At 43.2% G+C, this 25601-nt stretch overlaps 1 protein-coding gene across 4 annotated transcripts in view; it reads right to left on the bottom strand.

Annotated features, from left to right (window-relative positions):
• UVRAG (UV radiation resistance associated) overlaps nt 1-25601 on the bottom strand; it is a 79936-nt gene that overhangs the window by 32942 nt on the left and 21393 nt on the right. For all 4 annotated transcript variants that reach the window (XM_065729902.1, XM_065729899.1, XM_065729900.1 and 1 more), the window contains exons 7-12: nt 16022-16127; nt 14031-14157; nt 13204-13288; nt 12661-12748; nt 12043-12103; nt 10282-10447 (exon numbers count right to left, since the gene is read on the bottom strand). In XM_065729902.1, the coding sequence (XP_065585974.1) occupies nt 10282-10447; nt 12043-12103; nt 12661-12748; nt 13204-13288; nt 14031-14157; nt 16022-16127 (633 nt within the window). The remainder of the gene's footprint in view (nt 1-10281; nt 10448-12042; nt 12104-12660; nt 12749-13203; nt 13289-14030; nt 14158-16021; nt 16128-25601) is intronic.

The following is a 25601-nucleotide window of genomic DNA, read 5'->3' as shown; positions in this document are numbered from 1 at the left end:
CAGACTCCATGCAAAGGTTTCTAGAGTACTAAGCCTCATTAAACCCTCCCAAAAGAGCTGTGAAAGGGAAGAACTGAAGCCAAGGTTACACATCTTGCTCACGGTAACTCTGATGGGGAACAGTAACCCCAAGTGAGACTTTCACATGAAAATGGATAGAAAGTCTACTTAATCCCAGTCAAAACTGCAAAACCAACACCTCAGCACGCCAATGGCAGACAACTTTGTGTTCTTCCAAGACCTTGCAGCGCTTAGAAGCTATAAAAAAAATCAAGTCAGTTTGAACTTCTACATGAAGAAATACATTATGGGTATTAAGCTTATAGGTACACACACACACCATTAAGCCTCTCATCACACTATGAGACATTTTCTACCCTGGTATTTAAAACAGAAGCATCTCTGGTGTAAAAAGCACGCTGCCACACTTCTCATTTCAGTTTCTAGGAGGTGTAATCTAACTACAGTAAAACACATTGTTCAACGGGGAGTATAGGCAGAGTCCTAAGTTGTCAGCTCTCATTTAGAAGTCTTCCTAGCCAAAAAGAAATTCAATACATACATTTCCAGTCAACACGGAAAGCTGGCTGCCATCATTTCCACTGCAGCTGGAGCATTAAGACGAAAGCAACCAAACAGATACAGCCACATAAAACCAAGGCAGATTATCATTTTCAGTTGAAGTTGTACTCTTTGTGTGCTGGGGTCAGTATGTGATGGGGAGATAGGAGCTTCAATGAATGCCTCTGCCAGCTGCACCTGCCCAGAGGTCTGAAACCATTTCTGCTTGAAGTGGATCCTATGCCATCCCTGCAGGAATGCAGTTCAGAAGCTCAGAAGCATCCCAGGAGACCACCAGCCATCCTTCCATGTTGTTGAAAGTGCCTGTTAATCCACAGGTTAAAGCATATTCTCTTTTACACATACAGCAAAAGGTACAAAAAAAGATTCTATTTTCCCTATCTCCAGGGTAAGTTCAAAAACTCTCAGCAGTGCTAACGTTTCCCTCTAAATGATCTTCATCTCCCCATCAGGTAGGAAGGTCTACACTACTTTCCAGGGTTCATTTCAGCCTTATTTTCTATGCAGAATGTTGGCTGCTACTACGTCTCCAGCCCAACCAACGTGTTCAAAAACCAAAAACCCATCACCAAGAGAAAAAGATGCTTTGAAGAGTGAAGATATCACACACAGGTATTGATCCTGGAAAACCTAAATGCTGATCAGTCTGGGTTGTGGATTTTAGGTATTATAGTTGGGTGGGTTTTTTTAAACAACTCGTAAACTGTCCTGGTTATTCTGCTCTAACCACTCTGAAGTTCCTTTTTTAGTTGATCTCAGTCAAACACTTCATCATCAAGATCTCAACTTCACATCCTCGTGTGTTACTGAGCTAATCCTTCGTTGTTCTACGCTGCAGCTTCAGATTCCGATGAACTCACAGTAAATCACAACAGGACTCCCGTTTCAGTCAGATGTTAGCTGTTAGGAAAGTTGAAAGAATCTTTATTCCATATATTTCTTTCAGACCTCAAGTATCTCTCATGAATTCAAGTCCAAAGACATTTTCAGTTGAGTTCTGTGATTTATGAACTCCTCTGTACCCGGAAAAAAACACATATGTACCAATATAATGGTGGCCAATTTTTATTGTCCAGAACCGCCTGTCTTTAATATAAACTATTTTTAAAGTTAAAGAAATTGCTTCATTTTTAACTGCTTTCACCTGCTTCTACTTTTGTATCACACCAGATGTTTCACATCTTTTATCCTTTCTTCTGTTCAGTCTTTCTGCCATATACCAAATTATATTAAAAGTCTCGAAGTTTAATCTCTGCTTCAGAGAGCTGTTTGGGGGAAGAAGCGAGCAAAATAAATGCAATGTGTAAAACCTTTAACTGTTTTCCCTTGACTGAAGCCTGGTACAGTTATCTTGTTTGGAACTGTGTTAAATAACATTAGTTTTCAAAATGATGCAAAAGCTTTTGGTAGCTTTGCAAAGTAAAGTAATGCTTAGGACACCAAACCAATGCCCCCCACCAAAGAGTGCTTGGATAAATACTAAGTTGTGGCTACTGTCAGAGATGGCACTCTCCAGAAAAGTAAGACTCTGAACAGCTGAAGGTAGGAGATGCATCTTAACTTGCTACAGCATGTTTCCCATTACTGAACACGTTCTGAACCTCCCCTTTCATAAGCAAAAATGCTCATAATGCTTCATAATGATGTTGCAGTTCTGCTGTCAGACATGGACAGGTAAGTCTTTTCTTCCACCTGATATCCACAACGACAAACCCTGATACAAGGCAAACCTGAATCAGGTTGGATATTAGGAACAACTTCTTCTCCAAAAGAGCAGTCAGGTGCTGGCACAGGCTGCCCAGGTTGGTGGTGGGCTCACTGTCCCTCAGGGTGACCCAGAACCACAGAGCTGTGGCACTGAGGGACACAGCAGGCATGCTGGGATGGGTGGGGTTGGACTTGTGGATCTTAGAGGTCTTTTCCAACATTTATATTCTGTGATTCCTGCTGATCCACTTCTGCAACAACAAAAAAAGCACTGTGTGCAACTAACCACAAAAATACTGATCACATCGCATAGGCGACACTCATCACCTCATTAGCTAACAGAAGATCAGAAATTCTGCCTAACAACCAGGTGAAGCCAATACCACTGTATTTTCACATCACCACATTTGCCATACCTTTCCACAAGGGCACCCACCGTGGCAGAACACAAAACTGATGTGGCTTCTCTTCCTTCACATCTCATTTCTGAGGATGGTAAGCAGAACGGATGCAGTGAGATGACTGTGCAGTCTATTGACTTGGCAGCACACAGCTGAAACCTGATTATTCACAATTAAAGAGATAATGAACTGATGGGATTTCTGTGACTGTAACAGTCACTACTGATGCAATAGCAGAGAGTCATCCATCAGATCGAGAGAACAACTGTGCCTCACACAGCTCTACCAAAAGAGCAGGGCAGTTTAGAAACCGATGAATTTCAAGCTCAAGTCCTTGGATGGAATACCCTATACAAGGAAGGAACTAAATCCAAATCCAGTTAAGATAAAGAGTTGAAAAAAAAGTTCTCATGTGGTATGGCTGAAGTATGAGGATTGTACAAGAAAAAGGTTTAAGTGTTTACTGAAGTTTAAGTTTCGACTTCACCCCCTTTTCGGGGGCAGGCAGGGGAAGGAGCAGGTTTCTCTTCAACCTCACCACATACTATTTGCTCATCATAAAGGAATGTTGTATCAAGAGGAAAAAGTGCTAGGGCTTTTCTCAACCAGAATAAACCTTCATAGAATCATCATAGAATGAATGGTCTGAGTTGAAAAGGACCTCCAAGATCATGTTGTTTCAACCTCCCTGCCATGGGCAGGGTCACCAACCACCAGAGCAGGCTGCCCAGAGCCACACCCAGCCTTGCCTCAAATGCATCCAGCAATGGGGCATCCACAGCCTCTCTGGGCAACCTGTTCCAGTGCATCACCGCCCTCTGAGTGAAAAACTTCCTCCTCACACCCAACCTCAATCTCCTCTGTCTTAAAACCATTCCCCCTTGTCCTATCACTATCAACTCATATAAACAGTTGATCCCCCTCCAGTTTATATGTTCCTTTCAAATACTGGAAGGTCTCACAGAGCCTTGTCCTCTCTAAGCTGAACAAGCCCAGTTCCCCCAACCTTTCCTCAGAGGAGAGGTGCTCCAGCCCTCTGATAATTTTAGTGGCACTCTTCTGGACCTAAGAGCTCTGTGTCTTCCTTGTGCTGGGGGCCCAGGCCTGGACACAGATGGGGCCTCATAAGAACTGAGTAGAGGGGGACAATCCCCTCCCTCTCCCTGCTGGCCACCCTTTTTTTGATGCAGCCCAGGATGTAGTTGGCCCTTCAGGCTGCAAGTGCACACTGCTGGTTCATGTCCAGCTTCTCATCCACCAGGACCCTTCAAGTACTTCTCCTCAGGGCTGTTCTCCAGGAGTCCTTCCTCCAGTCTGTAAAATCCTCCAGTCTGTAAAAGTACCTGGGATAAAACCTTGAAAGCCTTTAAGTGAGATGAGCAAGCAGGGCAACCACCATCCAGCCATCTCAGTCAGAACCACTACTACCCAGCACTCTTCAGATGAAGTATTAGGAGAGCTCATACAACTACAGAATAGCTTTGGTTGGAAGGGACCTCAAAGATCATCTAGTTCCAACCCCCCTGCCATGGGCAGGGTTGCCCACCACCAAATCAGGCACTAGATCAGGTTGCCCAGTGCCCCAAACCCCCCAGAACACCCAGCACTTACAACTTCTTATCACTCCAGCAGATGCCCCTCGTGCACAGCTTCACAACCCCCCTTCCTTCCAGATAAGCTACACTGAGGTTTGATCTGTTTCAGAGCAGACACTGGCACAAATCTTAAACAACATGCCCAGATAACTCTTGGTGGTAAGATCATAACTAAAACATCAGAGCACAAACCTGCCTTCACCACTCAGCTCCTCAGTGGCAGAGGTCACAGGCTGCCCTAGGAGGGACCAACAGTCTGCAAGGAACAGTTAATGACTGCCAGCAAACAGCAGGATTGGAAAAGTTTCCTTAAAGGAAAAAAAAATAAGGATTCCCCACCTGGTGAGTAAAGCTGAGCATCAAATGAAATGGGAGTCAAAGAAATTACCAGTAGACACTTTGTTTTGTTAGAGATGAGATTAAGACATGGATATGAATCATAAGCAAATGCAGATTTGATTTCTCTATGTTTTTTAGTCTCTACTTGAGGGAAAACAAATACTTGTAAAACAAACCTGATGACAAAAGCACAGACTGCCAAGGGAGCAAAGCACTTCCTCATTCACACTTGACACAACACAAAGATAATTAGTTTACTGGGAAAGAAAAATATATTACATATTGGCCATTCAGCTGTGTGAAACATTTGCAGAACGCCTATCTGAATAGCTCAGCAATGAGATAATCAGAAGCAGAAGCACTGCCATCTTTCTGTTAAGCAGTGTAACTGTCGTGACCCTGCTCTTGGAGGATGCATGATTGCTTCAATATGTATAGGCTGTATGGAGGAAAGGAAACCAAAGACCCAAGTCAGGAGAGTCTTGATAAGGTAGTCTAATTTATAAAAAGTAATAAACAAAGATAGCGTTCCACTAGTTCAGCAAATAAGGCTTTCACACACCTAAAAAGTGCAGCCAGCAACGCGTGGAACAAGCAAGGAGGGGTTTTTGTTGACTGTGCAGATCCCTGACACACTGCAGCTTGCACCCAGGGCTTGCTGCACTCCCTGTGATGGATATTACACTGCAAGGACCATCTGTAAGGACAGAGCAGACAGCCGTGCTATCAGGGCTCTAAATCTCCCTGCCACAGAGGGATCATTTTTAACTAGAGGACACTTTAAGCAGGTCAAGTCCCCGCTTCTTAAAAAATGAAGTAATGTTTTGAAAAATAATCTCATCAGGAGCACAGAGTTCTAATGGGAGTAAGGGAAGACCAGCACATCTTCACAGAAACATGTCTCAGCTGTGGATGTCTGGGGGCTGGGGGCTCATCTATTGCAGTAGACAAACTCTGCTTTCTCAGCCTGGCTAGCAGCACGTACAAGCTGTGAGCTCCCAGAGCCAGTGTTAATGTCATCTACGTTCATTAAAGAGCACCTGATGTAATTTATAATCTATGCCCTGTAACAGATGATGGCCCAACGAAGGCAAAAAGCACCATTTCAGTGATCAAGAATATAACAGCCCTGGACTCTAGCTAAATATCCTCAAGAATGTGGAACGCAGAAATACAGTTCAAGATAAGTTCATGGCAAAAAGCATTCTTTGAGCTATACAGTTGAACACTTAACACACACTCAATCTACCACAAAGAATCAATTCTGCTTTGACAGCTATTAGATTTCCCAACAAACCATCTCTCTCCATCTGATTCCAGTTTGCCAAGATCTCTCCCCCAGAGCTGCCATTTTATCAACCTCACTGAAGCACCAAGTGTGATTAAAGGTTTCTCTGTGGTGCTGGATGAAGTTGCATCAGCATGAAGTTATTCTTCACTTGCCTGTGTCACAGTGTTTCTGATGGCTGTGTTGCAAGTGGCTTATCTGCAGCTGGACACAGAGCAATAACCACCTCCTCTCCTTTTCAGCTTTCACATTCTCAGAAACAGGAGCAAGTCTGCAGCAGTGCAGAGCACTCTCAGGCTGAGCTCACTCAACGAGTGCTTTCCCAACACTCCAGGCATTGCCCACACGCCTGCTCAGCACGACTCTGCTCCTCTTGTTTGCAAATCCAGCTTTCCATGCTGAAGGGAAAAGCACCCCAGCTCACTGAGGAAGGTAACGTGGAAGTGCTGTTGATGCAGAACTGCTTTTGATGTCAGCTCTGCTTTGCTCAGGTCCAACAAAAAGAACTTCTTGCATCAGAACTTGCTGGCCACAACTGAGACTGCTCGACTTAGACCTGTATGAAACACACACAGTAAGCTGGAAGCTTGCTTCATTAGTGCAAACGAGCCTGTCTTAAATATAATCCCTGCCCACGGAATGAACTGCTCAAACACATGCACATTAAAAGCACACCTGGCCTAACTTCAATGTCTCTCAAGATTGGCCTCTTAAACCAATTAAAAGCATCCCAAAATAAGCTAAGAACCCCTGCAGGTTTGAATGTGATTCAGTCAACAAGCCATGCAAATAAATTAACATCCACACACTGAATGCAGTGCTGCAGTTCTTTGGCCACAAATAAGATCCTTAAGATAAACTCACTTGCAGCTTTACATCCTAGAGAAACACAGAAACATGCTGAAGATCTGACAGCCATCTGCACTTGATGTTTAATTCAGTCTGCCATTGCTATAAGATGGCCTCATCCCACTGAAAGGTGACTTGGCTCTAATTATTCGTACCTCTGCTGCCTACCAAGTGGATTAAGCAATGAAATGAAATCAGGCTCTAAGTGCAGTGAGGCCCTGGCTGCCCAGAGAGGCCATAGATATCCCATTTCTGGAGGCATTCAAGGCCAGGTCAGATGGGCCCTGGGCTGTTCTATGATACGTACCACTTCCACCCTTAATCTGGAGCAATTTCATCAAGAACTGAAAATGTAAATAGTTTGCACAGGTTTGTTTCAAAGCTAGCAAGGAATTCAACTGCTCGATAACTATATAGAAATTAAAGCTGCTGTTTGTTCAGAAAGAAACACTTCTCAACTTTTGGTTCTTCTGAACCTCAATTACAGTCACAATACAGCAGTGACACAACTTGGTCTTGTCCTAGGTAAAGGGCAGCACAGAAAAGAGTCACAGAATGATTTGAGTTGGAAGGGACCTTAAAGCCCACCCAGCTCCAACCCTCCCTGCCCCACCACACCAGGCCCCCAATCCATCCAGGCCTTGAGCACCTCCAGGGATGTGGCAGCCATAGCTCCTCTGCTATTCTGTGCTTAAAACTTGAACAAGAGCCATGTGAAGTTTCAACTACAAAATGCAGAGAACAAGTAGAGCCTTGAGTCAACATGGAAGCCAAAAGATCCTCAAACTGATGGCATAGCTACACTCCACTGAACTCAAACAAACAAGAAGCCTGATATCATTTGAAAAGATTCAGATAGCTTCCAGTGAGCAAAAAGCAGTATCCTCTTTGCAAGATGTTTAGCTTCTATCAGCATTTTTAGACAGAACCTGAGTCTAACTAGAAATATTATCACAATGGCAGCACCACCAACACAGGCAATTACTCAAAGCACATCTTACTCCAGACACAGCATTTCTTATTTTGCTGTAATCAGAACCTATGCCTTCTTTAAAACTCAGGGAGCAGGCTAACAGAAGCATTAAATACACCGCTTGACAGATGGCATCAGAACATGTCACCAGTAGTTTCACTTTTTAGCACGTTTATTAAAACAAGATGAAGTGCTAGGTCTCTATTCCACAAGAACAGTGCCAAGAACTTGAGGTAGCTTATTTAGCAAGGGTGTTTGCCACTGGAGGGAGGAAAGCACTGTAGTTTGAATTTGGGAGTTCTGTATTCAGCCCCTTATTTTGTGCATGCTTCAGTGCCAGTAACGAGAACCACAGAACACCTCGAGCTGGAAGGGACCCATAATGATCACTGAGCCCAACGGCAGCACACAAAAATCTTGTGGAAGTATTTAGTTAAGGAGCTAGGTTCATCCAGGTAAACAAAGCCTAAGCTGATGAAGCATTTCCCTAATATAGCTGACTTTCTGGAAGGTCTCAAAATACTTAACCAGCTTATTATAAGGACTTGAAGAAGCTGATAGAGAAACTTGAAAGATGAGTGATGTAACAGCTTTGGTATCATAGATTATTAAAAACAAACATGCACTTATGAAAGCGATAGTGAAAGCAGCTCTTCCCCTCAATGTCTGACTTCAGTAGCTTTCAATATGAAAGCTCCATAGTGGAAACTCCAAAGTGGAAAAAAAAGAGTGCTATAATAAAGATGAAGTACACAGAAAACCTCGCTGTACTTACTCAACAGTTTATATAGTTGGAAAAGCTGTTCAAGGGCAGGTCACTGAAATAAAGAAACTTAGTGCACATCAGTTGCCATGCTCCATTCAGTCAGCAGCAGGTGAGGAACATGACCCATTAGAGTGGAAGGAAAAGCACAAGTTAAGGCATTTGAGGTTTCTCATAGCAACTCAAGTCACCTGGGAGTCGGTAGGACTGGCTCTCCAATAGCTGGGAAGATCTCAGGCAGGAGCTAATCCTGAAACAATCTTGCAGAACACAGGTAAAAAGCCCAACAGGGATTCATATACTTAGCTGAACTTTCTCCTTTTTGGAAACTTATTGTGGAATACAGCACTGAGTCCTGAGGGTTTGGAAGGCTGGAGCCTAAAGGACTGAACCTTCCACTTCGTCTCAGACAACAGGAAATTGGTTTAATCTTCATACACCCACACACAGGCAAGCTCTACTCCTCAAATCTGTTTTCCAGACAGAAATGTTTCAGCTTGCTATGCTTCTGAATGGGATGCATGGGGGGGATTTACATATGCTTCGACAACTACACTTAATAGAACATTAATGTGTTTGTGTAAGTTATCCAGGAAATGTTTGGGTGAGTTGTTAAACTGGTATCAAAAATCATTTGCAGGACAACTACTGCAATCCATATTTTATCTTGTCAGAACAGTAAGGCCTCAGTGACAGCTTAAAGCAAATTACCTCTGCTGTCCTGCCAGAAGTCACTGAGCTTCAAAAGGAAATAAGAGGCTTCAAGAATCCCAACCCTCTCAACTATGCACAACATGGAAAGACCCTTCCATCCTGACAGAACTATTAGGAAACACTGCTACAATACTAAAATGCTTCAGTTGTATGCATCCAAAGAAAAGAAAAGGTTTGAGGCTTTGAATGAGGCAATAGAGACATCTATTCTCCACAAATGAGCTTCCTCCCAGCCATTTCCCTTCCTCCTTTTTCAAATGCTGCAAGTGGAAAAAAACCACAAGGACGTTACTGGTGCTGCAAACCTGACTTTGCAACTGTCAGAGAGGAGCAGCTGGCCTCCCACAGCTGGTCAGCATTGCATTCCTTTGAGTTGCAGGCTACAAAGCAAAGCTGAGGCAGCAAGTGTCACTGTTTTCACGCGGAAGCACACAGGTGCAGGGAGTGGGAAAACAGAGCACCAAAATGCAAGAGAAAGCATTCAGACAGTGGTTTTAAGGACAGCAAGATAGTCTTCTAGCTGAGGTACACAGCAAAAGACAATGACTACAGACCAGATGAAAACCTCTCCACTGAGCATTAAGTTGATTTATCAGTAGGAACAATCCACAATACTCTTTTCCTAACTCAGTGTTAAAGAAAGCTATTTAATTTGTTGTGTATCGAGCACTGCAGCAGCACTGGAAGCAGCCCTCACTGAAGGCTACTCCTGTTACGTGCAACTCATTCCTACAGCTGATAGGAAAACACAAAAAGGCAAGTTTTCACATCAGAAAACACAGCTTACCAACAAGACACTATGTAGATTTTTATATCATTATGAGATGCCTTATCAAGAGCACATGCCTGCCAACAGGCCCCAAATGACAAAGCTGGGCTAACTATTGTCAGACCACAGAATTTGGACATCAGAAATTCAGAAGTACTGTCACAGGGCTACTGAAGGCAGTTAACAACTTCAAAAATCAGTAACCCAGCTGAGCACGCGGGACTGCTCAAGCTCAGGTGCTTTTTTCTGTTGTCTGTCAGTTGCTGTGAAGAAAGCAGAAGTAGATCTGTGGCATACTCACTCTCGCTCCTTCTCTGTCAGTTTGTCGTTGATGTTATCTTTGATTGTAGACCTGGAGCCCTTGTGAATTATGGGATACCTGAGTGGCACTTGTAAGAAGTAGGATATCATTGAAACCAAATGAGCGGTGTAGCCCAGGGCAACAGCAATGCTTCCATCATCTTTTGCTGTGAATAATAATGAAAAGAACATTATTTAATCAACTGAATCTCAGCACACTCAGCACAAACTCATTCTCATTGCTCAGAGAACAATATAACTTATAGAACAGATGCAAGTGAAGCCAACAGCCCGCATTACAATTCCCTGCAGTTTGCCACTTGTCTTGTTTATTACATGGCTGATGGCATGTCCTCCTATCAATTTTACCCTTTCAGAGCTAAAAGCTTCTCTCCTCAAAGTCTGCCTGGGTCAGGAAGGGTGAAGAAGAGATGGGAAAAGTGAAAAAGAACCTCAAGACATAATTAAAGCCTTCTATTTGCTGTGTTTCTAGAGATGCAGCTGACATGTTGCCAAGGTCAGAGAAACACTGCATTCCTCCATCACTTCCCTCACTGGTGAGATCAGCTGGAAACACACTGACCCGGGGGTCTGAACTCTGTTGCCTGCTAAAACTTAGGTTAACCCACTGTTTTAGACCATCACTTTCAATCTGACATTTCAGGTTGTAACCAGAAAGCTTCACCCACTGGGAATTACACACAGGTCTCAGCAGTTCAGATTACAGCCTTCTCTAGAGTCCATACATTAGCCATGGAAGGGCTTTTCCCTTCTGTTTTCCTTTTTTATTATTCCTTTTCTTTATTTGCAAGGAAACACAGCAATACAAAGAACAGAACCATCCCCAGTGAAGCACACACGAGTCCTGGGCAATTAGCTAATGTAAGCCCCTCTTTAAGCTTTAAAGGATGCTAAGCACCTCCAACATCACACTGACCTCTAGAACAAGAGAGGACATGCAGCTACTAGACAGTTAGACAACTGCTTTCCAAATTTAACTCCTTATTTCATTAAATTGAATGCTTAGTTCTTCCTCCCAGTAACACAGTATTTCTAGAGACTTTGATATAAGGAGCAACTCCTTATAAAAGAGTCATTAAATCTCAGAGCACTGAGAACAGGCCAAAAGATGCAGAGCATTGCTTTCTCATGAATTACAGAACTGAGCTCATTGTACACAGCACAACCAGAAAAACAAATTAACATGTTAAAGACTACGCCTCTGTTACTCAGGCATTTAATACACCCACCAGTAGCACACATTAATTCTTACTGGCTTGAGTAATCGATGGAGGTTTTTGCCCCTGGCAGAGTGAACAAGCACTGGGAGCAAGAAATTCTCAAGGGAATTTTAAGGCAGTTCCAAATCCCAACCAACACCTGTTGATGGATGCACAGTCACCTGTATGACTGGGACACAGGCAGGTGTATGTGTTTGCTTCTGCAAAAACATGATGTAGAAAGCTACATCATGAAGAAGCTGGCTCGTAAAACACTCCCATACCGTGGCAGGAATCAGCATCAGGCAGCTTTAAAGTTGTACTTATGTGGATCACCATTTAAACTCAAAATACGGAGGTCTACGAGTCAACCCACCTTAGCACTAGCTAGGCATTAGGAACCAACACTGAGCAAGTTTTCTTGCAGTCCAGACCCTCCCCATCAAAAAACGTGAATCCTTCACCATGGCCATCAGTTTACTCAATTTTATTGAGTTCAGAAGCAGAATTAACTCTAAGAGCTACATGAAATATCCAGCTACCTTGAAAGTCTTCAGAATTAGGAAGCTTGACTCCGCAAACAAAGTAGTCCTTTTGATCATTCTGTAAGTTCAAAAATCAACAGTGCAAAGTGAGAATGGGACAATCACAGCCAGAAAACAGAAGCCTACACAAAACCCAGAGACAACAAAGCATATCTCGTAAACATAAACTAACAATTCAGTGAAACCAGACAGACTGAGAAAACCTTTTAGCCCACATTTCAAGTAATTCAGAAATTCTTCTTCTTGAAGTTTATCTTAATTCAGTGCAGGAAAAGGTTTAGGAGCTCTACACTTTGACATCTGGTTTCGTGCACTCCGTTAAGAGTTAAGCAAGCCTACTGCCAGGGTTGTATATAGGAAGTGGCAAGTATCCATTAAGTTACAGTTACAGACATTCTACTCTTAAAGAGTAGATTATTTGAGAGATGCTGGCAGAAGTCCTCTCTGTGTGAGGTTTACAGCCTCAGGACCAAATCCAAGAAAAAGCTGTAAAAAGCAGCACAAGTGAAGGGGAAGTTTCATCCTGAAGAAAAGAGGGGTTTGGTTTGCTCCAGGTACGACATGAACTTCCCACTTCTTACATCAAGCTCAGGTTTTAGGACATCCAAAACATACCAGATCGATAGGGTAGATATAGGATAGCTCTGAGAGCAACTGCTTGCATCGAATGGTCTGCTGGGCATTGGTCTTCAGGAAGAGTTCTCTTTGGGGGGAAAAGAACCCAAAATCATTAGCTTCTTCACAAGCTTTGAATAGAGATACCAGCACCCACCACCTTTCCCACATTTTTGCAAGTGTCATCCCTCCTCCCTCAGCAACATACTTCTATTAAGATAAATGATACGACACTAGCTTTTCATTACCAGCTGTCTCTCTTATAGAGATATTTTGACTATGACAATTAACTCTCACAAAGCAGTGCTTCACCAAAATTGGCAGGAAAGTTCTACTGTGCAACAAAGCATCTTTTCTGCTCTAGACTCTCTACTGTTCATTCTCACTTCTGCTCTCTAGAAACTGCAGCACCTCTTAAAAAGAGCATAAGAGTGACAGCAGGAAGAACTTGCACAATGGATGTCTCTTCTGATGCTTTCATCTCAAACCTGCACTTCCTTTCCAATTGCAGACAAGTGGAATAAAAACCATGGGTCCTTTTACCTCTTTGCAGTGCATTCTTTTCTTAATTCATGCAGGGATTCATTATGCTCTTGAAGCTTCTGGTACTCAGTCTCAAATGCATTTCCTACACAATAAGAGGAATTAGGAAACAAGAGCAATCAGTATCAAAGATTTTCTTAGTTATCGTCATTATCTACTCTTAATACTGTAAGTGTTGGCACTAAACCTCCATTTACTCCCAGGTGCCCACTTTCCACATCATGCAGCCAAACTGGGGAATCACAGTGTCCTTCTTCGTGTACTATACACCATTCACCAGCCAAGTGCAACCTACAAAGCCTCATTCTCTCTTAGGACTGTCCCCTTCACAGCCTCTATAGAAGCATAATTCAGTTAACATAGCTTAAGCAAAGCCAGAACTACACAAATAACAAAATTCATTTTCTGTAGTAACCAATTATTTTGGATTCTATGGGAAATTCAGAAAAAAAACCTCTCCAGTGAGGCCAGACCCAACAAGATCCACACAAACTGTTTCCAGGTAAGCTCTGCAGACACAACCACGTAGCATTTTACCATAGGACACTTTCAGTGTAAAACAAAATGCCAAAAAGAAAAAGCACTTCAACTTCTACTTACTGTGTAAGCTACTAAGGATGGCTTTTATCTTGTAGCACAATGGGATCCTAGTCACAGGTTCAAAACATCCCCTGTGACATTAAAATATACTTGCATAGTGCCACTGCTTACTGCACTACAGCACAGCTCTTCTAATTTCCTTCAGGAAATTTTAGCTGAGCACAGTTTTAAACCTCTGTTCAGGTTATGAACATTTGCAACAGAAGTGGTAACACCTGTACACTCACCTTTGTCATGTAAAGCTTTCCTTTCCTTATGTAACAAGGCTACTTCTTGACCAAGGGCCTTCCTTTGCCTTTCCAGTTCATTACGTAGCACCAGGATCTTCAACTGTAAACATTCACTCTCCTTTTTCTAGTGGAAGAAGAAGGAAATAGGTAAATCAGGAGTAAAATTAGTCTTTTTCAGTTTTTCCTCAAGTAGGTAAATCCATAAAAGAGGTGATAAGAAGAAACAGAATAAGACCAGCATCCACCAGAGCAGAAGGTGAGGCAATAGATTACCACATGTAACAGATTATGAGGGACTAAAATCATTTTACTGCTTTGGAAGGAGAAAAACTCAGCTGTGTTCTGGAGTGCTTGCTTGTCCTGCGGGATCCATCTCCTCTACTGTGTTCAGTGATGCAAACTGGCCCAGGGCAGAAATCAGAAGATGAAGGAGAGGCAGCAGGAAACTCCCCCAGGACAGGCACATGGATGCTAACAGCAGAGCACAGCAAAAATTCCCTGGCAAAGGGTTTGGTCACAGGAGGAAGATGAGTAATGAGGAGTCCACGCTAAAGCCAGGAGACGTTTGAGTCACAGTTTTAAATCCTGCAGTCCAGCCATCACCCTGGACAGAGCTGCTAACCCCAGGGGCAGCTGGGCAGTGCCACAAGCCAGCCCTGAGCACGTACCACCACACACTGCCACACTGCATAACTCAGCCAGCCTTCACTCCTTCCAAGCAACTACCAGAGATAACATGTCTTCAACACTAACTGCATAAGGAAGAGTCAGCACTTGCTGAACTCTCCCCTCTGCCTGTTTGCCTGTTACACACGTATGCTCAGCCTCTTGGTTCAAGGCTCCAGCAGGAAGCATGACTCAGTATTAAGGAATCACATGCATTTCTACAGAGGAATGGAATCCCAAGAAGAGTTTTGACTGTTAAAGGAAAAGTGGGTAATTATTTCCTTGCATTATATATCATTTCATTAAGAAGCTGCATCACGAGCACTACCGTTGTCATTTTTGCTTTTAATGCTCTTCATGTAATTCTGCTCATGTATTTACAAAGAAAAAGCTTTTGGAAAGAGGAACAAGGAGATCTATAACTGGAAAAAGAGATAAAGATGACTAAAAGCCTGTTAATAGCCAGGATACCAGCACAAGGCCAATAAGCTATAGGTTGGAGTCGCTCACAGATGTTACATTGCTCCTCAGGGAGTTGACTGCCTACAGCACAGCACTGCAGTTTTTTTCCCCCCTCATTTTCCCTACTTTGTCAAGCCCTTAACCCAGTTTGTCACCTTTTGAAATTAAGTACTCTCAAACCAAAAAATCCATCTTCTAAAGCTTACATCACAGAAGCTTGCCTTGCAAACCACTTGAGCACCAGCATGAACTTCCAAATGAAAGCCCTGAGAGCTATCCTGTTCTGCAGAATCGTTGCTCTGACCTGAGTCAAAAGACTGAACTGAGCAAAGCCTAAAACAGGTGCCAGGATATTTTTAAGGGGAAGGCAACAGGTCAGGAAACACAAGAGGCCAAAAGCTATAACAAGGTCCAAAAATTAACTTGAAATTAATGCATTGCTTTAGTGACAGTTTTTGCATGAATTCTTTTCACCCAAAGGGAGCAGGGTGCAAAAAGATGCAGATAGCAGACTCACCTCTTTCTAAATCCACCACAAAAACCTATCAAAAGTCACTTAAATAATTAAAGTTCAGTTTTCCTGATCAACTTCTTCTACTTCCTGTGCAATTCTTACACTTCCATAGCATAAAATGCATTATAAATACTACAGGTAAAACAGCATGAGCTGTCTGTAAATCTACCTGAGTAGCACACACAAACCTAAAATCCAATATATTTCTCAGGTAGGTTCCTTTTGAAATGGCAGGTTTATTTCACCCTCAAGTTTAAAAAAACAAATAAATAAAGGTTTTAGGTCAAGATACCAGCAAGGTGCTTCAGCAAGTCTGTGGAATAAGGCTTTAAGTAATGCAACTCACCAGTTCGTTGCTTGTAGATGTACATCTCAGCTTTTCTTCAATCTCCCTTCCTATTTTCTGAACAGTTACCTGAGTCTGTTTAATTGCACACTGGGCTCTGTGAAGTCTGCAAAGAGAAGAGAAACCACAGCTGCATTAAAGGCTTCTCACAGCTCCAAATGATGAATGTACCAGGCACGTCGAAACCAGCAGAGGTGAGAGGAATTCAGACTGCCAGCTCCTATTTTGTAAGGAAGATCGAAAGAGGAGTAACTTCCACACTGTATATACAAGTACTCAAAGCAAATCAGTGCAACCAAGTCACAGATTCAGTAGATGCAGATAATGCAAAGCTGTAGGTCAAAGAGCAATCCATAGGGTTCTCACGTAACAGTTACTAAGCTATACAGTTAATAAAGTGAAGATAGGAACGCACACAGGGCAGTTACCATGAGCATTGTTAGCTGCCAACTTTAAAGCAGTGTGAGCATCCTTTAGATTACACAGTTGTACCCAGGGCACGAGCACAAACCACTCTTTGGGATCTCCAGATCTGCTGTCATCAGACGACAGACCTACGAGTCATTAGCACCTTAAAACTAATGAGCACAGAGCAGAAATTAACATACTTCTTGGAGGAAATGAGAACTGGTCTGAAGACAGAATGTGTTATGCAAGCCCAGGTGCACTTTTTCCAATCAGGACTCTACAGTTGACTTCTCCTTTTGTTAGGATATTATTCATGCTGCTGGAGTCAGCACTTACCTGAGGTGTGTTCAGAACAGTGGGCAGCTACCCAAAGCATTAATCTTTGCCAGGCTATTCCAATACATGCTTTAATGACCACCTCTGCTCAGTCAAAATTGAAGACCTCTGTCTCTTTACAGGAACACTGAATTTTATTAAAGGAGCACTACACGTTTGCTGCGAGCCAAGGACCAAAGCATGACAGCACACAGAACAGGCTGCTCAGCTCCTTCCTAACACCTTCCAGATTTAGGAGCAATTTAGGTGCAGCTATTTAAAGCTTCAGGCTAACAGCTTCCAATGGCCTGCATGCGCTGAGACCAAGATCACCAGGCTACGAGCTTCCACCATGAGTTATCACTAAGCACTGCTTCTCACACCACCTTCCTTTAGCATCCCAAATTCACTTAACATCACACATTAGGAATTAGTTTAACCAGTGTGAGGACAACACCCAAACCAGTAAGCTCAGCAAACCAGCGCTCAGGAGCTGAAGCCTACAGCAGCAGATCACCCATGGGTTTGATCTCACATCCCTGCTGGAGACATAAGGCCTCTCACAAACACACATTTCCTACTGTGAACTGCCTTCCCACCTCCCCCAGCACACCTGGGCTTCACACAGCAGGGTCTGTTTCCTACCTGATAGTTTCCAGCCCACCCCTTCCTGACATTGGAAATTCTTACCCAGGGCTAAGACATAGATGAAAAAAGGAATAAGAGTGAAACACACCCTTCCCTTTCTCTCTCCTTCATCTGATTTTAACAGGAAGAACACTGTTAGAAGCTCAATGCCACACAGCCCTGCTGCCACAGCACTCACATAGCAACATCCCACAGCTGGGGAGTGGTTCACCCATCAAAGGAGCACTTAGGAAGCTAATAGATCATTAGAGGTGTGTTTACCACATTAATGCTCAGCTGAACAACCTGCAAGTTTTGTAACAGCCTTGAGTCCTACCCACATCCAAGCATGAGCAAACAGGCATCAAGACTGACTCTCAGACCAGTACATACCGTGGGATACTTCCATTTGCTGAATCTCTGTCTGCAAGAACATTCTCAGCCTAGAGACTGCTGCTCAAAACAGTTCAGCGATCATCTGGTTTTAATGTGAAATGGATTTGGTTTGAAGCCAAAGATCATCTTGTCTTTTCTTGCAAGATTAAGAGTTCCCATAGTTCAACCCTAAATGCTGCCACTTCCACTGAGTCAAGCAAGCCACTATCAGCAAGCCTTCATTCTCACTCCAGTTGCCCTGAGAGTTTCAGAATGGTAACAGTAAGGTCACAGTCACAACTGCAGTTGGGTCCTCTGAGATTAAATTTCATAAGGACTTCATCTCACAAAGGCAGCAACAGGCAGAACTCCCATCTCCCCAGTTAAAAGAGCCCCTGCTGCACCCACATGGAAACCTGTGGCCATCCAACTGCAGGAATACAAACTAAGAACACCACCATGGAGATTCCACCCATCGTTTCCACGTGCACAACACACTTCAGTGGTGTCAACGATGCCTGCACCAACGCACAGAGATCACCAAGGGCAGGCCATAAATCTGGATTAAGATTTAGATGTAATTAATGGAGATGAATTTCAATGCTAATAGACCACATATTGTTTCCATTTCTTGTCTGTACACATGGCCAAAGCTAGAGCCTAAAGTTAGCACAGTGTGTGCCTTGAGTGCAATCCAAATGGGTTTAGTAATTGAGGACTACAAGCCAAGTGATGGCAATAATCTATGCGATATCAGCCAACGTAGGATTCTTCCTAGATCATTTAAGTGATTTTTATTATTATTTATTATTAAAATTAGCACTTACACAGCACTTTAAGAGCTAATTCCGAGCTCTGAGAGGCTGTTGGCCTGCCACCAAATTCCCTTCGATGGTCGGCGAAGCCAAGAGAGTTACAGCAGAAACCCAAAAGTCTTAAAGAGAGCTCTCAGCCAACAGCGTCGTCATCCCGGCGTTCCTGCAGCACCTCGCAGCCATGGTCAGCCAGCAGCAGTCATAGGAACATAACTCTGATGGATTTACTGCTTTGCTTGGGGCCCTGAGAGCTGCTGTGCAACTGCCCAAGATCAGGTGAGTCGCACGCTGCTGCCTGGGAAAGCACTGAGATGAAAGCAGACATTAAAATTCCTCCCTGGGGAGGCCACCCCAATGAGGTTTGGAAGCAGAAATCTATGAAGCTGTTGTTCCACTTCCATTCTCGTATCACGAGCTTTCTGGGACTCTGCAGAAGATTAAGATGAAAGAAAGTACTCACTCTCTCCCTCTGGATTAAAGGGAAGAGGAATAGATACAAAAACAGTCACGTACTGTAACCTAAAGGCAACAAAGACTGCATCCCTAACTGAGCTAGAAAGAACCTGAAGGCAAACATTCAACGTCTGTCCTTGTTGCCTGCTGGTCAGTTTCATCAATGAGTTGATGAAATCTGGGCTAATCGGGGCACTCATAGAATGGTTTTGAGTTGGAAAGCACCCTTACAGGCCATCTGGTCCCAGCCCCTGCACTGGACAGGGACAGCCACAGCTCCAGCAGGTGCTCAGAGCCCCATCAGCCTGACCTTGAGCATCTTGAGGGACAGAGATGTTGTGTCCAGAGACACACGAGTGTTTCTTCACTGCCTTTCAAGCATCTCCTCTTCCCTCCAGAAGATAGCTCGTGGCTTTAAGACCCACAGCAATCCTAGCATGCAGTGTTCTGTCAATAAAAAGCTGAGTCATTTCACATCTTTGAGCATCTTTAAGGCTGGATTTGCTGTTCTGGCAATTAACTCAACCTGGGTACTAACTTGGGAAAAAAAAAGTGCCAAGTTTTGGACTTTCCCTTCACTCTGCTGTACCCTCCAAGTGAGATATTCTCTCGGTCACTAATTGTTCTGCTGATTTACTGCTTTACATAGCAACTCCATTCCTGGCAGAAAAAGAAATAAAAAGCTGGACTCTACTGACAGTTGTGCCTATGAAGCTAACGTATGTTTATGTTTACGTTAATGAAAAATCTCAGCTTTGCTCAACATTCAATACACAGTGTTGTAGCTCTACTGTACACTCCAAATATCTGTTTGCTTCTATCAGACATCTGGATTTTTCATGTATGGAACTTGAAGCCATAAATACATCAATTAATGACAGCAGTCACATACTACACTACTTCTCAAGAGAAACAATAGCCTGGAGTCTTATTTGCCAGAACAACATGCAGCCTCAGCTTAAACTGAGAATGACTACCTGGGATTGAGAAAACACAACAGACTGCTTCTGGCCATCAGCAAGATGTAGAAGCAAGACTTGCAGTAAAATACTCTAACTTATTCCTAAACAAAGCCAAGGCTTTCCTAATAAATAAAGAAATGGAGCACATACTTGTTTAAATCAGACCCAAGATTAGATTACAGGCAGTGCCAGCCAGCTATAGCTTATCTCTTACATAGCCCCTTAAACCGTCACTGTCTACATTTACTTTCCCACAAGAAAAAAAATCTAATTTATAATCATACACTCCCTTCCCCACTTTCCTTGGGAACTTACTCCTACAGTTTGTCAAAAGCAGATGGAGGACAAGGGAAGGCAGTAGGGAATAAAATGCAGGTCTGGCTCACTCATTCATGGCATTAAACCTCTACAATGCAGCACCGTAAGAACTCACATAAGATGCTCTCAAAGAGCAAGTACTTTCCATCATCCTCTCAAACGGTTTCAAGTTGACTTAGGTAGGTAGGACTCAAGTTTCTGAATACTCAAGGCCACGTGGATGCTGCAACAGAGGATGCTTTGAGCTATTTTGCAATTGGAGAGAGATCACCTCCACTACACTTGGGCTGTGGGCAGAAAAGGAGAAAGCGTTGAAGCAGAGCATGAACCACTTCCTCCAGTAATGCAGCCACAAAACCTGAGAGGCCTGCAGGCTTATTCTCATTCACAGATCTGATTCCAGCACTGGGATGGATTTAGGTTTTTATTGTTCAAAGAATAAATGGATTTGCAGCAAATAAAGATTATTTTTCCTTTATACTCATGCCTATTGATTTCTGTTCACAAAACCACTGTGGCCAGGGCAACAAGCCAGACTATATTCAACACGCTGCACAGAGCAGAATGGTAAACTGCATGCAAACACATTTTCTAAGAGTGCAAATAGGTAAAGATGACTCCTACCAGAAGGACAGTGACACTGGTAAAATCCTGCTGCCTTTTGCTGATATGTAACTTGCCAACCAACCTTAATAAAAGTCCCAGTTCTCACTCTGAGGCAGAGAGCAACCCTATGACTCGAGTTCACTGCACAACTGAAAAGGAAAATGCACACATTTAGGAATAATAGATGACGGGCTCTGCTCAAATAGAGAAAGAGCTGTCGTCCAGCTCATTATGTTCTTCCAGTTGCCATCCACAAGACCAACACTGTGTTTGCAACAGCTTAGCACAGGCCTTGTCCACTGCAGGGAGAAGTCACCTGAATACTGACCATCCAATTCTTCAAGCTGCACGTTGCTGGGTTGTTTTTTTTCCTGGAAGCCATCCAGTCAAAGTCTGTTGCCAAGAAGTAGTATACTATAGCTGAAGTAGAGGGAAGATGTACCATGAGACAAAGTGCAGAGGGAAGGTCTGAAATCGCACAGAAGTAACCTGCAGTTTCTCCATACAGGTACAGTGCTCTCAGAGCATACTCCCACTGAGAGATCTTTCACCCACTGCATTTGTTCTCAGTCACAGTGTAGTACAGACCCTCCCTGACATGGTTATTTTTGATGTACGTGCTCACTGAGGCTGATTTCCTGCTAACAATCTATCTTCCTTATAGCCATACCAAAATAAGGAAGAGTCCCAGCACAACTGTTCACAAAATCCTCTTTCTTTACAGGCTTTCACCCATCCATTAGAAAATCATTTAGGAACTGGTATGCCCTGCTTTTCACTGACTAATAAAGCTAAGAGGCTAAGTTATGACTTCTAATCTAACTCAATCTTGCTACGTTGATATGATCTTTCAAATGTCATCACAAGAAGCAGCGGAAGAGAGATTTCTGCACAGCTCTATGTAATCTCTCTCTCCTAAACAGCACTAAAAAATGAGTTTGATCAACATCCCTACCACAGCCACACTGAAAGCCTCCCTCTGTAGGGATGCTTTATGCCACGTGGTGTGCAGGGAAAGCTGAAGATAAGGCTAATAGCAGAGAAGACTACCAATCCTCCATTTAGGTTCAGAAGAATTCTCTTGGGCTTCGTGGACTGTTTCAACTTGCTATGAACCACGCTGCTCTCTTCCACAGATTCTGGCAAAAGTCAGGCTTGAAAACTGACTTTCCTGATGAAAGATTAGTCACAGTGTCTAGATAGCTTAGGAAAATGCCTGGGAACTGATTTGCCTCAAACTGTGATGCTACAGATGGAAATCCCTAACAAGCCTCTCAAAAAGCACAGATCTCCATTTCCACCTCCATCGCTGCTTCGCATCCCAGGAAGATGCTGCCCCACAACTCCAACCCACATCAGTTTTAAGCCAAGAGAAGATCACACTTGATAGGCTCGGCTCATCCATTTCAGCACTGATCATTACAGTGCACTCCAGAGGTCTGATTACAGTTCATATTTATTTATGCTGGCTTTAGGCCACCTGGGTGCTCATGTCCAAAGCCATGGGGATGCCTGCCTCATCTTGGCTGCCTACACAGTACAGAGAGCCAAGTCTTCCAGGTGGAAATCTTCCCCAGTTAGAAAACATCAAGACTGGCCATTGCAGAAAAACATTTAAGAAGGCTCTGGTCACAGCTACGACTTGGGATCCTTCTCTGAGAAGGGGGGGGAAGCTAAAAGCAGAAGACAATTCTCAAGGCATATTTTAAAAGACAAAAATCTTCCCTACACCCTCACATCTCTTCTTACCACACACCTACCAGTATCATAAAGGAACAGGTGCCCCATTTGGCTCATGTAATTCCATGGGAACTGCAGCTCCAGAGAAACTGCTCTCAGCTGCTTATGAGTTTCTCAACACTGAACTGCTTCAGCTCACTGCACGCACCATCTCTTGGTTCCTCATTTCAGGGATTAACTCCTGGAAGGATTCTGCTAGTTGTAACTGCTGCTAAAGGCAGAAGGAATTGATCCATTGGTTAAAAAGCTTCTTTTCTAAGCAAGGTAAGAGCTAAACTGATTTAATACAGCATCCCTGTATTTTGGTCTCTTAAGAGGGTTGATTTCACTCCAGTCTCCAAATTTCAAAGTGCTGATTAACACATAAGAACACAAACGTAGGTAAATTCATAATTTGTGAATTCTTCAAGTTATATTACCAACAGCAAATTCGAACCAAACCCTGCCACTTTAAGCACACCCCAGACCCACAACATTTTATGAAAAATAAGATGGAGAATACTGAAGACACCCTGTAACACATGACAAGTAGAAATATGAACTATCAACATGACCAGGTTCAATACTGCACAGCTGCTCATTTGATTCAGTCTGAGAAGAAAAGTGGTTCATACATGTTTCCTTACCTTTGGCCTAGACAGTAACAGTTGAGAGGCTGAGCTTTGGCCCCCCTCCAAGCAGTGTCTGGTCACTGCCTACCTCTGGTCCTTTAAGCTCAGTGAACCTGAGTAGCAGTCATTGCAACATGAAGAACAGCAGAGCTGTACAGGTGGTGTCATGGCCTGCTTTGGAAAACCAAGTTGTCTTGCTTGGGACCCAAATTTATTCTCTTATCAGCCGAAGTGGGAGAAGCTGTTTTGTTTAGTGAAAGCTTACATTCTCTCTGCAGTTGTTCTAGCTCTCCAGATTTAATCTGCTAGGTCAGCTCATGTCACAGGCACAGCAGAAGCCCTCAGAAGCCCTTTAACACCTAGTAGTTTTATTTAAAACAACATCAGCTAGGTTAGATGATATTATAGGAGTTATCCAGAGCTTCCCTTTTACTCACATCTCCAAGACTGATATGTACTAACATCAGCTTATTTTCTTTTTCATAGCAATTAAGGAAGTTCTGACACTACTATTTGTGCATTACAGAATCACAGAATTGTAGGGGTTGGAAGGGACCTCCAAAGATCATTGAGTCCAACCCCTCTGCCAAAGCAGGCTCCCTAGACCAGGTTGCACAGGTATCATACATAACTCAAGAGGATTTCATGCAATCACATATTTAGAGGCCCAAATGCTATCAGAAGCACAAGTGCTTTAAGTAAAATAGTGTGCAAAAACAATTGTAAGATACAAGGCACTACTTTTTTGTATTTAGGAACTGAAGATTAACACACAGGGCTAAGTCCCTTCCACAGCAATTGTCAGCATATCCCATCTTCCCAATACCACTTCATATGGAAAGGTCTATTCTCCAAAGTTTAAAGAAAAGAAAAAAAAGCTGAGTGAATAGTAAATCTAAATCTATTCCCTTTTGTACTGCAAACATGTCAAGAGCTCAATTAGAGACAAGTCCACAGTGTGATCTCAGATGGAGGTGGCCCATCCTAAGCGTTATGTGAAAGCCAAACCACATTACCATAGTCTCTTACTACCAGCTAAAGCATATTTAAAAAGCCTTAAGTGACCTCTGTTTAAGAAATATGACAACATGGCCGAGAGGAAAAAGAAGAAAACCTTCAACATTTCAGCCTTCCATTTGGGACAGTTCATTTCTGTTGGTAAGTCTTCCTAAAACAAATGGCTGTGAGACCATCTGCCACCTCCATGAGGTGTGAACAGCTTATCAGCTGCACCATGGCTGCCTGAGGATCTTGTCCCTGCACCAAAATGTGAAGGCTCACGAGCTCCAGAGGTGCTGAGCACTTCCTTGTGTAAAGCTAAGCTGTCTGAGCATTTAAACGTTTCCTCCTGCTTCATTAACTTGTAAATCCATGCAATTAAGCATCGCAGCACACAGGCATCCATTTAATCTAACACTCCAGTTTTTCTACTGTTCACACACTCCAGCATTTCTAATTGTTTTCTTTTTTAATCAACATAATTGGAGCCAAGCACGTGTTTTTCATTAAGGCCTATTCACTAGCTTCATAAGTTTCAGCTATTCATTTCAGCTGAAAACTATGAAATAACTATTTCTTCCCCCCCACCACCAAAAATTAAAAAAAAGAACAGTTTTGACAGCTGACAGAGACCAACCACAGAAGTTCTGCTCATCCTGAGGTTTTGTAGAGGAAGGACTGAAGTAAAACGTGGTCTCAGTCTTCATGCTGCACAGCTGAGCACCGTGGCTGTGCTACACTTGGTGGTAAAGTAGCAGCAGAACAACTCTGCCACAGACAGCATGACCTGCTCCCTTCTTTGAGAAACTAAAACAAAAGTCATTACAATCTGTTCTCCAGCTTCATAATCTGGCTAAAAAAAATGTGGGATTTACGTGACAAGATGCAAACCTTTACAGCACACTTCCCTATTCTCTTTATAGCCAACGGACAGAAGCAGGCAAGCAGCAATTCATTTCCTCTCACAGTACACGTCCTGTCAGATGAATCACTTATGCCTGCACCTCTCTTCTGGTTCTAAGAGGAACATGCTCTCACAAAAAACCATCTTTGGAAAGAGTACACAGGCTGGTTACTCGAGCCTGGACTCCTGGAGGAGGTGGCAAACCAGACTGCCTGGTAGGAGAAAAAGCACAGCTGTCAGGGACTAGAAGTTACTAGAAAGGAATAAATGCTGTCATCAGTCTTTTGGGCGAGGTGTCAGGGGTAAGCAGCAGTAGAGAAAGCATACCTGTAAGGAAACCTGACTTAATGCACAAGGAAGAGGAAGGATTCAGGACTACACAGACAACGTCACCTCAGTTCCCGGAGAACATTCCCACCTAGGAGGGAAGCAGGTTAGAACAGCACC

The sequence above is a fragment of the Cyrtonyx montezumae genome, unplaced genomic scaffold (assembly GCF_038088225.1).
Source record: "Cyrtonyx montezumae isolate F1298 unplaced genomic scaffold, pur_monq_1.0 scaffold_12, whole genome shotgun sequence".
NCBI lineage: Eukaryota > Metazoa > Chordata > Aves > Galliformes > Odontophoridae > Cyrtonyx > Cyrtonyx montezumae.
Note: the sequence above shows the minus strand (reverse complement) of the source record. Positions and strands in the feature narration are given on the sequence as shown.